The sequence below is a fragment of the Lissotriton vulgaris genome, chromosome 3_2 (assembly GCF_964263255.1).
Source record: "Lissotriton vulgaris chromosome 3_2, aLisVul1.2, whole genome shotgun sequence".
In the NCBI taxonomy this organism is placed as follows: Eukaryota; Metazoa; Chordata; class Amphibia; order Caudata; family Salamandridae; genus Lissotriton; species Lissotriton vulgaris.
In genome coordinates, this window is record NC_141690.1 from 59,179,739 (window position 1) to 59,193,239 (window position 13,501).

The 13,501-nt window shown below is 44.1% G+C and overlaps 1 protein-coding gene across 1 annotated transcript in view; it reads right to left on the reverse strand.

The window, feature by feature from the left end:
- Nucleotides 1-13,501, reverse strand: part of STIM2 (stromal interaction molecule 2) — a 493,142-nt gene that overhangs the window by 51,922 nt on the left and 427,719 nt on the right. The window contains exon 5 of the mRNA XM_086964004.1: nt 1,172-1,287. Within this exon, the coding sequence (XP_086820130.1) occupies nt 1,172-1,287 (116 nt within the window). The remainder of the gene's footprint in view (nt 1-1,171; nt 1,288-13,501) is intronic.

Consider the following 13,501-nt stretch of genomic DNA (forward strand, 5'->3'; position numbering starts at 1 on the left):
ACGACCTTGCCGTTGGCCCTTAAACGTTAGGATGTACAATTTCAAAAGTTCAAGTAAATGTTTTGCAGGATGTTAGTTCGGCTAGGAGAACCTTTGTATTAGAGAATCTGTTAAGGTTAGCCAAACATCGCAACGTGGTAATGAAATTGTACATAATATGAAACTGTTTATTTAATGTTTTAATTTTTGTTTCATATTTTAATAAATACGGCCGGGGGGGTTACTCCCTCCCGTCTTCCAAAGACTTCAGAACTGTTTCCGGTTTCCCATCCTTGGGGATTGTGTTGAGAGGGGGTGGCGGGCATCTCAGCCATATAGTCATTCATACTTGTTTGCGTTTGCTGTACTTGGGATTCTCCCATTAATCAAGCTAAAATACCAACCTAATGTTTAGCCCCAAATTTCAAACTGCTTTATATTTACACATCGTTTTAAAATTGTTAGGCTCACGTGTTGCTTTTTATGTATATATACTTTACACGGATCTGCTATTATCACTACATTTTCTAAACAGTTGAGGACCCTCTTGGTAGACCCCACGATGCGCAAGGGTATGCGAACCACAGCTTGACCACCACTACTCTAGCCGTTTTGTATTGCTTAAATTGATATCTGAATAACCATCTTCCTTTGTGTGGTCTTTAATTAGTTTTTATAGGATTTTTATTCTAGTCCCAGCACCAAATGTATTTGAACACTATGTTTGCAAGTGCCACAACATACACCTAGTTCTAGACATAACAGCGGGTAAAAGAATAAGATGCAGAGAGTATCAGGTAACACAAATTGTTCTGTCTGTAATGTGTTTTTACATTTGAAGTGGCACTGGAGTAGTTTGAAGAGATGTGACTCAAAAGCCTTTTAGCAAAGAGGGCAAGGCTGGTGAGTCATCGCTTTGCTGAGTGACCTAGCATTGTGTACTATATGCTCCAGAACTTCCATATAGCTTGGGATTTTTTTGAGAATCGTCTGTAAACAAAACTTAATCACTCAGAGCTTTTTCCAAAATCACCTCCAAAAAAACCCTTTCACTTTTTAAATCGGAGCATCATGTTTTCCACTGTCACAAATTCCAAGCTTAACTCGCAATCCATGTTAACGCTGACACACAGAATTAAAGTATTCAACAACCCGAAATTGAATCAAACACTTCATAACTTCAAGTACTCACGTGTTAAAGGCCCAAATAATACCACATCTAGAGCCTTCAGCGCAAGTTTCTGCCTGTGACTCCGATCGAGTATTTTCAACTGGGAGATCATGAATACTGGCTCATTAACAGCTATCCTGTAAACAACAAGCCACATATTAAACCCTGCAGCAGAGGTGTGAAAGGTGCAGAGAACAAAACTAAAAAAGGCAAAGCAAACGAAGAGCAGGCTAACGAAACGAAGAGAAAATACAACGCCATCTCTAACTTAACAATAGCAATTTCATATGGCAACCTGGACTCAATGTACTATATGCATTTCAATACGAGGAAATTGCAGGTCTCTATTAGGAGTATTTTATGTCCTATAATACATTGGAATATATTTCGCCAGCTATCTCTTAAATCTTTGGTTTCTCCTTCATATGAAAGAGTTTATAGTTCAAAATCTGTAAAACAAATGTGGAATCCGTATTACGAAAATAAAAAAAGAATATCTGTAGCCTGTACTTTATTGTAAAATGCAGTGTACACTGTTTAATACGTCAATCCAAACAGTAGCTCTAGCTCAGCATACATTATAACATGCAGATAGATTCAAATAACATAAATGTCTCCTTATCAGCCAACAACGGAATTTTCAGGGAAAAAAGGTTGAAAAAAAAATCTATTAAAAAAAAAGCATTGAGAAAGCCAAGAGGTTTTGCCTTTTGGCTGTGCTAATTCATGCAGACCTCTTGCCTTGGTCATTACATTATGCCAATTTTGTTCTGCATCAGCAAAAAGAAAAAAATGCTTATCTGCTGAAGCAAAAAAAAAAAGCTGCTACTGTGTATGTGTTCTGATATTAAGTTGGTGCAACAAACGTGTCACGCATGAGTCACGAAATAAGTGCACTCACATGGCACAACACAGCCACCATTGTTTGTTTGTCTTCCATCTACCTCCAAGATTCTTTCAAAAATGGTAAATAAAACAAACATTGACAAAGCCAATAGGTCTCATCTGCGAGGCAAGAGCTATTGGCTTTGTAAATGTGTGTGTTTTTTATTTTTATTCATGGTCGCCATGCAGCACTGTTGAAAGTTAAACAAGACAAAAAGAATGCCGTGGCCAGTGCTGGTGAAAAGTGAGGCTAGTGGTTGGCAAACACAGACAATGAAGGGTATGAGGAAATAAAAAAGCACTATCACATCGCCAGGGGTGGCTGCGTTCCAGAAGTTTTTTTGTGATTATTGAGGAGAGTAAGGCAATACAGAGGGAGGCAAGAAAAAGGGTGAGGGGTCAACACTAACAATGGAGGGTGAGAGGAAATAAACCACAATGACGTGGCCAGCAGTGTAAATATCAGAGTTTTTGTTGGGGTCGAGTCTGGGCAGCGTATGAGCAGCTGCGAGGCATGCGATACCAATGGGGATGATGGACGGGGTCGTTTGAGCAAATCAAAACACTCACCCCCAGTCAACTGATCTGGGTTTAATCCATCATCATTCATAGCTCACATGCATGCAGCAGTGGGATATGGCTTTGAAGCCCCGCCCACTCTCCGCCCATATTTTTAATTGGCTTGTGTCATTGTCCTTCATAAACGCTGGCTTCCGAGTCGTTAGTAGGCTTGTTAGTCCCTCCTTGGTACTGCCTTGTCTGCATTTATTATCTCTCATAATGACTGGACCTTCTACAGGTGTTGTTACATGGTCTGCAGTATAAGTTGGTGAGCACGATTTTCTTTAATGCTCTTACTCTATTTTACCCATGACATTGCAGCACGCCCCAGGATTTGACTACAGTATTTATTTAAATTATTATGCGGTCTGCTTTAACTATAGTGGCCGTGATTATTCAATTATTTTATTTACGGCGCCGCTCTCAGTTTAGCGGCTGAGCTTATTTAATTATTTCTTTTATAGGTGGCTGCTTTCATATTAGCGGTGGTGCTTATTTATAAATAGCGCAGGCTACTTTCACTTCAGCGGCTGCGCGGAACATTTCTAAATTATTTTATTTTTGCTTTGTGTGAAAGCGCACCATACGCGCTTTCACTTTAATATTGTCCATGCCCCTTTGTTTAGATGCTGCTCACAGTAACCTGAATACTGTGAGCAGCGTCTAAAGAAAGTGCTCTTGTATTTGCGAGAGTTTGAGCTACTAGAATTAAAAACAACAATCCCTTTTATATGTGTGTTGGATTAAAACACAAATAAAAGACATTGTCATTTACAATGCTAATCGCTTAAGCGCTCACTAAAGCGAGACCTATTGCATTGAAAATGCTTGTTTTGTTATGGCTGCTGGCGGTCAACACGGACAAGGGAGGGAAGGAGGGCAGATAGGTGAGAGAAGCAACACAGACAACAGATTGGGGGGATGGTGGAAGAATCATCATGGTAAACAGAGGGCGGGTAGGTGCACGGAAAAAGAACAGAGGGAGGGCGAACAGGTGGTGCGGGGAGGGAATGGGGGGGAACAAGCTCCAATGACAAATAAATGAGGGAGAGTGCAAAATCATTATATGGATTAACTGGCTCTTCAGTGTTTTTGAGGATAGAACAACCAGCTATGGGTCAAAAAAGCACCCCAAAAATCTGAATTGTATACCACAAAATTTGCAACTCCATGCCTCAATATTCTGGGGGGGGGGGGGGTCTGTTTATACCCTGTATTGCCAACCTCACTGACAATGACAAGCATCTCTAGCCCCCCCCCTCCATGAAACAAGTTACTTACCTGTAACTTTAGTTCTCCAGTATTGGTAACTTTCATAGATTCCCATTGCTTGTATCATTCCCCGTCGTCGGAATGGGAGCCTCGGTAATTATATATATATATATATATATATATATATATATATATATATATATATATATATATATATATATATATATATATATATATATATATATATATATATATATACACACCTAGGTAAATACACCCTAATAGGTGCAAAAAAGTAAAAAATTAGGCCTAGGGCTCATTATATTTTGTAGCCTATAGGTGTCCTTATGTAAAAAGACCCAAACTTACATTAGCAACCAATCAGATCAGCCTCACCCTGTGGAACCTTCCTGAGAAAGCTCAGAGCCTCAGATTTTCATAGCCGTTGCTTTGCCACATAATCACCTAGCCCAAAAGTGAGCTTTCCCAGGGGAGGCGGGTGGGCGCATGGGAATCTATGAAAGTTACCAATACTGGAGAACTAAAGTTACAGGTAAGTAACTTGTTTCTTACTCCAGTATTGGAACTTTCATAGATTCCCATTGCTTGTATCAGAGTAGATAGCAGTTAGCATACCTCAAACATTTCGTGCATAGTTACAGAACCATTATAAACCAATGATCTCACACATCATAACAACTATAAATCAGTAACCATAGCATAATAAACGAAATGTTTGAAAAAACAGGAGGAGGGAAGAGAGGAAAGCTCACCTCTTAATGGAAGAGATTTCTCAGGACTGATTGTCCAACAGGTGAATCCTCCTTTGCAGCCGCCTCCAGGCAGTAGTGCCTCGTGAATGAGTGAGTACTGCTCCAGGTGGCCGCTCTGCAAATATCCTTTATCGATACTCCAGCAAACAGCGCTCTTGACGCTGAGATTGATCTTGTGGAATGTGCCTTCACCTGTCCTTGCAAAGGCTTGCCTGCCGCCTGGTGGCAGAAACGGATCGCACTTGATATCCATCTAGAAATCATTTGCTGTGACAATGGAAATCCTTTCCTTGGGGCTCCGAAAGCCACAAACAGCTGGGGTGTCTTCCGAAATCCAGCTCTGCGTTGTAGATAGAATTTCAAACATCTCTGAACGTCCAGAGAATGAAGTGTCCTCTCAGCCCGAGTTGAAGGCCGAGGAAAAAAGAAATTCAGAACCACCGGTTCATTAAGATGAAAGTCTGTCGGTACCTTCGGAATGAACTTGGGGTTCATTCGTAGGATCAATGTATCATTCTTGAACTGCAAGAAAGGTTCTTTGATAGTTAAAGCCTGAAGTTCTCCTACTCTCCTTGCAGAGGTGAGTGCCAGAAGAAGCGCCACTTTCCATGATAGGAACTTCAGGTCTGCCCTATGTATTGGCTCAAATGGCGATCTCATCAGTTGAGCCAGGACCACATTCAAGTGCCACACCGGAGGTGGGGGCCGAACTGGCGGAAAAACTCTAAACAGTCCTTTCAGGAATTGTTTTATTACTCTTGCTGATAATAGAGAAGGGCCCGATCTTGTTCTTCTATACCTGGAAATAGCTGCCAAGTGGACCTTGATGGAAGCATGAGCCAGACCTGCCTGTGCCAAAGATAGAATGTATGGCAAGAGTTGATGCGGAGCTGATGAGAATGGATGCACTCCTTCTCTCTGGCACCATAAATAGAACCTCTTCCATTTCGCTCTATATGTTCTATTAGTGCTAGGAGCTCGTGCCTGTGCCAAGATGTTCCTGCATTCCTCTGAAATGTCTGAATCTTTAAACTCTCTGTATTCAGGAGCCAAGCTGTCAATTGAAGCGAGCTCGGGTTCGGGTGGAGAACCTGGCCGTTGTACATTGATAGAAGAGTCTGGTTGGGGTGCAGATGAATGGGCTGCTTCTCCGATAGAAGAAGCAACTCCGTGTACCAGAACTGGCGAGCCCAGGCGGGCGCTATCAGTATCATCCTGCACTTGTCCATCTTGAGCTTCTTGAGGACTCGAGGAATCAGGGGAAATGGCGGAAAGGCGTAAACAAATGCGCCGGACCAAGACATCGAAAGGGCATTCCCCAGTGACCCTCGATGGTGTTCCCTGCTTGCATAACACCGGCATTTCTTGTTCCTCGGTGTTGCAAACAGGTCGATCGCTGGGGTCCCCCAACGGGAGAAGATGTTCTTGACCACTGTGTTGTCCAATTCCCACTTGTGTGAGACTGCCCTCAGGCGGCTTAGCGTATCCGCCTTTGTGTTGCATACTCCTGGAAGGTGTTCTGCCACGAGCGTGATGTTCTGTGAGATCGCCCATTCCCACAGCAGCTGGGCTTCCTGAGAAAGCAGTGGCAATCTTGTGCATCCCTGCTTGTTGACATAATGCATTGCGGTGGTGTTGTCCGTCCGCACTAGGATGGCCGAATTTGAAATCCTTGGAAGGAAAGCCAACATTGCCAACCGAATAGCCCTTAGCTCCAGAACGTTGATATGTAAGCGACGTTCTCCTGGTGTCCAGTGACCACTGACTTGGAGATCTTGCATGACCGCTCCCCAACCCTGAAGGGAAGCGTCTGTGTTAATGACGCGAGGAGCCGGTGCGCTCTGAAACTGAGACCCACTGCGAGGTGAGATCTTTTCATCCACCATGAAAACGTCCGTTTCATCTGCTGGGTGACCGTTACTCTGTCGTCGAACGACCCTTCCACCTGTCTCCACTGAAGGTCCAGTTTCTCCTGCAAGGGGCGCATTCGCAGCCTGCAGTGCGGAATCAATTGAATACAGGATGAAATCGACCCTAGAAGAGATTTGTACATCCTGACTGTCATCCAACTTTTCTTCTGCAATCGAGCGGCTGAAGACATTTTCATCTGTCTCTCTTCCGATGGGAAGGCTTTGCACACCTGAGTATCGAGTATCGCTCCCAAGAACTTCACCGTACCTGCCGGTTGAAGAACCGATTTTTCTTTGTTGAGTTGCAAACCCAGATGAATGAAGAGGTTTAAGCATGTGTTCACTGCTTCTGTTGCCTCTTGGAAGCTTGGAGCCTTCAGCAGCCAGTCGTCTAAGTACGGGAATACTTCCAGCGACTGTCTTCTCAGAAATACTGCTACCGGGGCCAGCAACTTTGTGAATATCTGAGGAGCGGATTTTAATCCAAATGGGAGCACCATGAACTGGAAGTGACTCTTGCCTACTGTGAAGCGAAGGAAACGTCTGTGAGCTGGATGTATCGGGATATGAAAATAGGCATCTTCCAGGTCTAATGTAGCCATGAAGTCGCCTGGATTCAAGAGGCGCAATATGTCCTGGAGTGAAATCATCCGAAACGACAGCTTTACGAGATAGGTGTTCTGCTCCCTTAAGTCCAGGATCGGACGCCACTTTTGTTTCGTCTTGCGGATCAGAAAAAATCTTGAATAGAAACCTTCTCCTCTTTGTTATAGGGGAACACGTTGGATCGCCCCCTTCTGAAGCATTTGTTGGACTTCCAATTGCAGAAGGTTTAGATGTTTTGAAGTAGTGGCGTGGGGAGCTCTTGTAGGTGGAAATTCCTGGAATTCTAGTGTATGCCCATGTCGGATGATGTTCAATACCCACTGATCCGATGTTATTTCTTCCCAGCTGCTCAGATGTTGTGATATCCTGCCGCCCACTGGAGATCCCAGAAGCGGAGGAACAGTTGGCAGAGTCAGGAGGCCGCTATTGACGCTTGCCAGCGTCTTTGCCCTTACGCCCTTGACGTCCACGAGCGTTCTGACGAGAGAACGATTGAGATTGTGACTGTCGCTGATAATATTGATTGCCGTACTGAGGTCTGTACGACTGCGACTGCTGCGAGTACCGTTGCTGCTGATAACCACCTCTTGGTGAAGTGAAGCCTCTTCCTCTTTCTCCACGGAACGGTGTCTTTCTATATTGTAGGTTCCCAAGAGCCCTTGCTGTCTCTGTGTCCTTCTTTATTCCCTGTAGGGTCTCATCGACATGTTTTCCAAATAACATGTCCCCATCAAAGGGCAAGTCCAGAATCCTATTTTGGACCTCTGGTCGGAAGTAAGTCGCTCGTAGCCACCCCTGCCGTCGAAGAACAGCTGCGCTGCCTAGAGCACGGAAAGAAATGGTGGCGATGTCCATCGCGCAGTCAATCATTTCCGAAGAAGAACGTTGTCCCTCTTCTAGAAGTTTCTGTGCTTCGGCTTTAGGGTCATCCGCTAGAAGGTCCACATAGTGTGCCACATCACTCCACATCTGGCGGTCATATCTTGCTAGAATCGCCAAGGCATTGGCCGCTCTGACCAGCAAGCTAGCCATAGACGAAAACCGCTTCCCAGCGTTGTCTAACCTTCTACCCTCCTTGTCTGGTGGAGTTGTGAGGGTGGCCAAAGGATTCCGTGATTTCTTCTGCGCCGCCTGCGATATGACCGAGTCTGGTCTAGGTTGTCCAATCAAGCAGGCGGGACTGTCATCAGGAGCTTTATATTTTTTCTCCAAGCGCGGAAGAGTTGGAATGACCGTAGCTGGGGACTGCATCACCTTCTTTCCTTCCTCCCATATGTGCTCTACAATGGGAATCGAACGCACTGTCTTACGGTATGCCTCTTTAAAATCATACAAAAAACAATCCGTAGATGTTGCAGGCATGGTTAGCTTAAAGCGTGCCGTGGCACTTTCCATCAAACTGAAGAAACCTCCCACATCAGCCGAAGGTGAATCTACCGGGTCCGGCACCGGAGAAGCCGGATCCTGAGCTATATACTGGTTCCATTCGTTATCAGGATCCTGATCCTGGTTGTCACCTGTTTCATCCTCATCCGAGGTATCATCTTGGACTTGTGTCTGCCGAGGATATTCCCTCTCCTCTTCCCCCTGTGAAGGAGGTACAGACTGAACTGCCACCACTTGTGGCTGAACCTGCGCCTGACCTTCCACTGGTCGCGACCCTTGTCTGCTTCTATACTCCTCCAGCATTGCTCTTAAGTCTGTCAAAAGACTCATAGGCATTGTAACCGTGTCCTGCTGTGCCTGGGTTTCCTGGTATGCGACCTGTTTTTGTTGTCGCTGCTCCTGCCGATAATAATACTCATCATCTTGGTCAGAATCGTGGTATTTTAGATTCAACTGAGATGGACTGTATGCATCCCCATACATCTCATTCTCCTCCTCAGAGTAATCCTCTTAGTCCAACAACAGGGCTGGGGGTAATGATGGCACCTTTCTAGGTGATGTCATATCCGTAGTTATCATCCTCTTCCTGGTGCCCTCTCTAGCACCTGCCGTCGACGGCGTCATAAAAGAATCCACCATCTCCATAGTCTGAACCGTCGTCGACGGGACCGTCGACGAGATTTGACGTAGTCATCGTCGTCGACGCTGTCGTCGACCCAATCTTCGTCAACGGCATCGTCGTCGAAGTCCTCGACGACGCTTTCGTCGTCGTCGTCCTCGGCGTCGCTGGATGGCTCGTCGACGACTGAGGAGACAAAGTCACAACAGAGGCTTTAGAGCCTTTTTTGACCACTGTTGAGGCCTCTACAGTTCGTTTTCTGAAGGACTTGGAAACTTTCTCCTGATGTGAAGGCCCAGCCGAGCCCTCATCAAGTTTTGCCTTCTGCACCTGAGGTGCTTGCCTTTCCCTCTCCTTTACACTCTCGTGAGGAGATTCGCTAGGCCCGGGCTTGCCAGACCTATCAGAGGTCCCACGCATAGCCTTTGAGGGGGGTTCAGATGAAACCTCCACAGATGATCCACCCCTCTTCAAAGATGTCTTAGAAGATGATGACCTGGCATCGTCCTCGTCACTAGATACCACTACCTCCTTCCTTTCCAATTTCCTGAGCCAAATAAGTAACCTTCCTTCACGATCACGAAGTGTCTTGACAGACATCATCCTGCATATATTACAACCCTCTGCCTTGTGGTCGGGGAATAAACAGTATATACAGTCCTTGTGTTTATCCTCAGTATAAAGTTGTTTTTTGCCACAAGTGGCACAAGGCCTGAAAAGGCTCTTCTTTTCCTTATCAGCCATAGTAAAGTTCAAAGAAATCCTGTCAAAAAACTGCTTAAATAGTACCTCAAAGTAGAAGTTAGAGCAGAGCTCTGAGGAGACTCCCTGTCACCAACGATGCGGTAGAAAATCTGAGGCTCTGAGCTTTCTCAGGAAGGTTCCACAGGGTGAGGCTGATCTGATTGGTTGCTAATGTAAGTTTGGGTCTTTTTACATAAGGACACCTATAGGCTACAAAATATAATGAGGCCTAGGCCTAATTTTTTACTTTTTGCACCTATTAGGGGGTATTAACCTAGGTGTGTGTGTATATATATATATATATATATATATATATATATATATATATATATATATATATATATATATATATATATATATATATATATATATATATATATATATATATATATATATATATATATATATATATATAATTACCGAGGCTCCCATTCTGACGACGGGGAATGATACAAGCAATGGGAATCTATGAAAGTTCCAATACTGGAGTAATTAACGCCTTCCATAACTACTCCACTATCTCCTCTCCTTTTCTTTACAGTAACATACTCGCCTGCATGGCCCGTCCCAACTCCAGGTCAAATGTAACAATGCAGACACACTCAAGCCATGCTGAGAAGCGAGACCATGGCATCTTCAACAGTGATTGCATCAAGGTGTTCTGCTTATTTCGGCGTCCTGTCTGCATGTCCAAGGCACTAGACATGAGGTCCATTCTGTCATGCTCACTGTCCCTTAAATTCGAAGAGCCCCACCTTCCATAGTTATGTTGCAGCCGAGTTTCACACCATGAGTAGTGCACAAGCCCACCTTACTTTTAGCATCTTCTTCTTGCTGCCTATGATCTACTTGTGTCTAATGGATAGGAAAGCCTCCGTCAACTACCCATGCTGTACTACGGAAAGCTTTCCTACCTTTCCCCTAGCCAAGCCTTCCCTTTCTCACTAACTCCTATTACCCCTGGTCATTGATTATTTCTCCTTCCATGCGTGGATAGTCTGTCAAAGACACTGCACGTTAAGGGGTTACCCGACAGTCTTATTTCAAACCGAACTCAACTAGCTGTAATCAAGCCTCTTACTAATGTATTTTATCCATTAAATTATGTCCCAGATAAAGACACCCATCAATACATTTTGTGGAAAAATTATTTTAAAAGATGAAAACGGTTGTGACCTATGAATGGCTGAAGGAACTGTTGTCATGAGATTGGCTAGAGAAGCTCCTCTTAACTACTTAAAGGCTGTGTGGTCTCGGAAATTATGTTGCTGTTTAGGATTGGCTGAAAATCAGGTTGTTAGCTGTTCATTGCCCCCAAAAATATTCATCTTTACTGGCACAGTGTTTTGGTATTGCACATCCCCAGATTTGGGTCATTCGGAAGGTTCAAGGCATGTAGCGAAGATAAAAGCCGCTTATGCCCATCAGTCTCAGTCAGCCTGTAGTCACCACCTGGCACTGTCGGAAGACGCTGTGTGTGCCCTTAGTCACGGGATGGGTGCTGTTGAATAGCCAAAACTGTTGAAGGCGGGCTTAGTGTGAGTGGACTCCGCCCCTCAGCAGCTTCTGTACCTGATCTGCTGCCAAGGATCGGCCTGCTTATAATTGTATCACAAAGGCGCCACTACCAGCAGTCATTTACTGACCTCGATGCTCATGACCTTCTCAATTCCAATCAGAAATCAAACCAAGCGAGTAGTAGTGTTTCATGTCCCCCAGCAGCAGACTGCGCATGCATTCATCAGGGGAAAAGTGGGGCGCCAGGGGCGGGAGCGGCGTGTTAACAGTAGCCAGGTGAGCCTGTCGGAGGAAAGAAGGTTGAGACTGCACCATGCTAAAGGGGCTTAGAGAACAGAGGTATGGCTTTGAACTCATACAGCAGAGCTAAGACAACTGTGGTTTTGTGTGCATTAGTTCGCATGCAGACAAGGGAGCAAGTGAAAACATGAGCACCCGAAAGGCACTGTTAATCAAAGAAAAAAGTTGTCCCAAAAATATTTCCTTAATAGGACAAGTGTAAGCTACAAGCAATGGGGTGTTACTCCGTGGGATGGACCAACCATGGAAATGAAAGACAAATAGGAAAGATTAGCTACTTGGAAGCCAGGCTTTTTAAAGTTGTAAAGGCACTTGAACAAATGAATTGTAAAACAATGAACGGGCTGTAAACCCACAAAATATACACAGCATGTCTTGAAGGGAAAGCACAAGCGCTGCCTAGACTTGACCTAAAAATTAATAAAATGGCCACAACCATACCTGTTAAGCTACAAAACCCTCTAAAAACATCACCAAAAACAAATTTGCAGCAAACAATGCAATGTGTGAGGGGCAGGAGTTTTGCAGACATTTCACCAAAGGGCAAACACGGACTCACTCAACGCAGGTATTTGGTGCTTACTTTCTTGTCTTTTTTTCCTATGCCCCACTCCCCTTACCACCTTGCCGATGGGCATTTCGTCACTTTAACTGCAGATCTGTTTAATTAGGTGCTGCACTGCAGGTTGCAAAATGCCTTTCAGCAAGAATGGCACAGCTAAGTCTGCATACTGGGGCAGGGCCAGAGGAGCCACGCAGAAGCTAGTCTTTGCTGCTGAGCTGCAGAAGCAGAGGGGTGGGTTGACCGCAACAGAGCAATAGGGCTTGGGGTGAAAAAAAAACTGTTGAGGGAAGCAATGAAGACACTATTTTATTTATTTACTGTCGCCGCATTAGCCATACAATAACTATAAAGAAAATAAAGAGTACCACACCACCAATTACACACAAAAAAAACTCAAATAAATGTATGGTCCAATAAAATCTTACAATAAAACAAAATTAAAATCTTATAACTCAACATAATTATATAAAAAACAAATATCATAAATCAGGAGCTGTAGTGTTATTTTCTTTGGTACTCCATGTATCTTAAGTTTGCTTCCATAACAGAGACCACGTAGACCAAATATTAGAAGGGCAGAAAACTACCGGTTGATCTGTCTTGAAGCAAAATGCTAAAGTTTCCACATATGATTTGACACCATAAGTTGTAAATAGTGGCAGAAGTCTTTGGGCAAAAAAAATCTAAAAGTACATTATTGTCCTACCAACTGCACAATTGCAGTATTTATTCCCGTCTTCAAAGTCTACCCCACTTGGCTAGATACACTATGTTTGAGCACGTCCCCACTTTAAAGTTAACATATATAGTGCGGCACATTTCTTGATGGATCAAATCCAGACTAGGTTAGAAATCAACATCGATTCTGTGCTCAAAGTAACATGCTGCTAAATAGCCTGCAATGGTACTTAAGATTTTTCTCATTTAATCTGCAAGATCAATACCGTTAAAACTTGAATAGTACCAGAACCAACTGGAGCCATGGAATAGCTGTGGGGTTGTAGGTAGTAACATAGAGCAGGGTGGGGATTTCAGGAGGGTGGAACACAAGATGAAGAGAAAGAGAACAAGTGCACTCCCATGGGGTGCTAGAAGAAAAACAACAATTTAGTCAGTGAAAGCAAGTTTTGGAAGGACACAAGTCATCCAATCAAAAGGATGGTAAAGAAGCTATGCGGTAGGGATGGCCAAACACAAGAGGCGGGGAAAGCCTTTAAATAAGAAGCAAGCAAGTGTCAAGAGAGCCAACCAATGTTGAGCAATGGGCTAGCT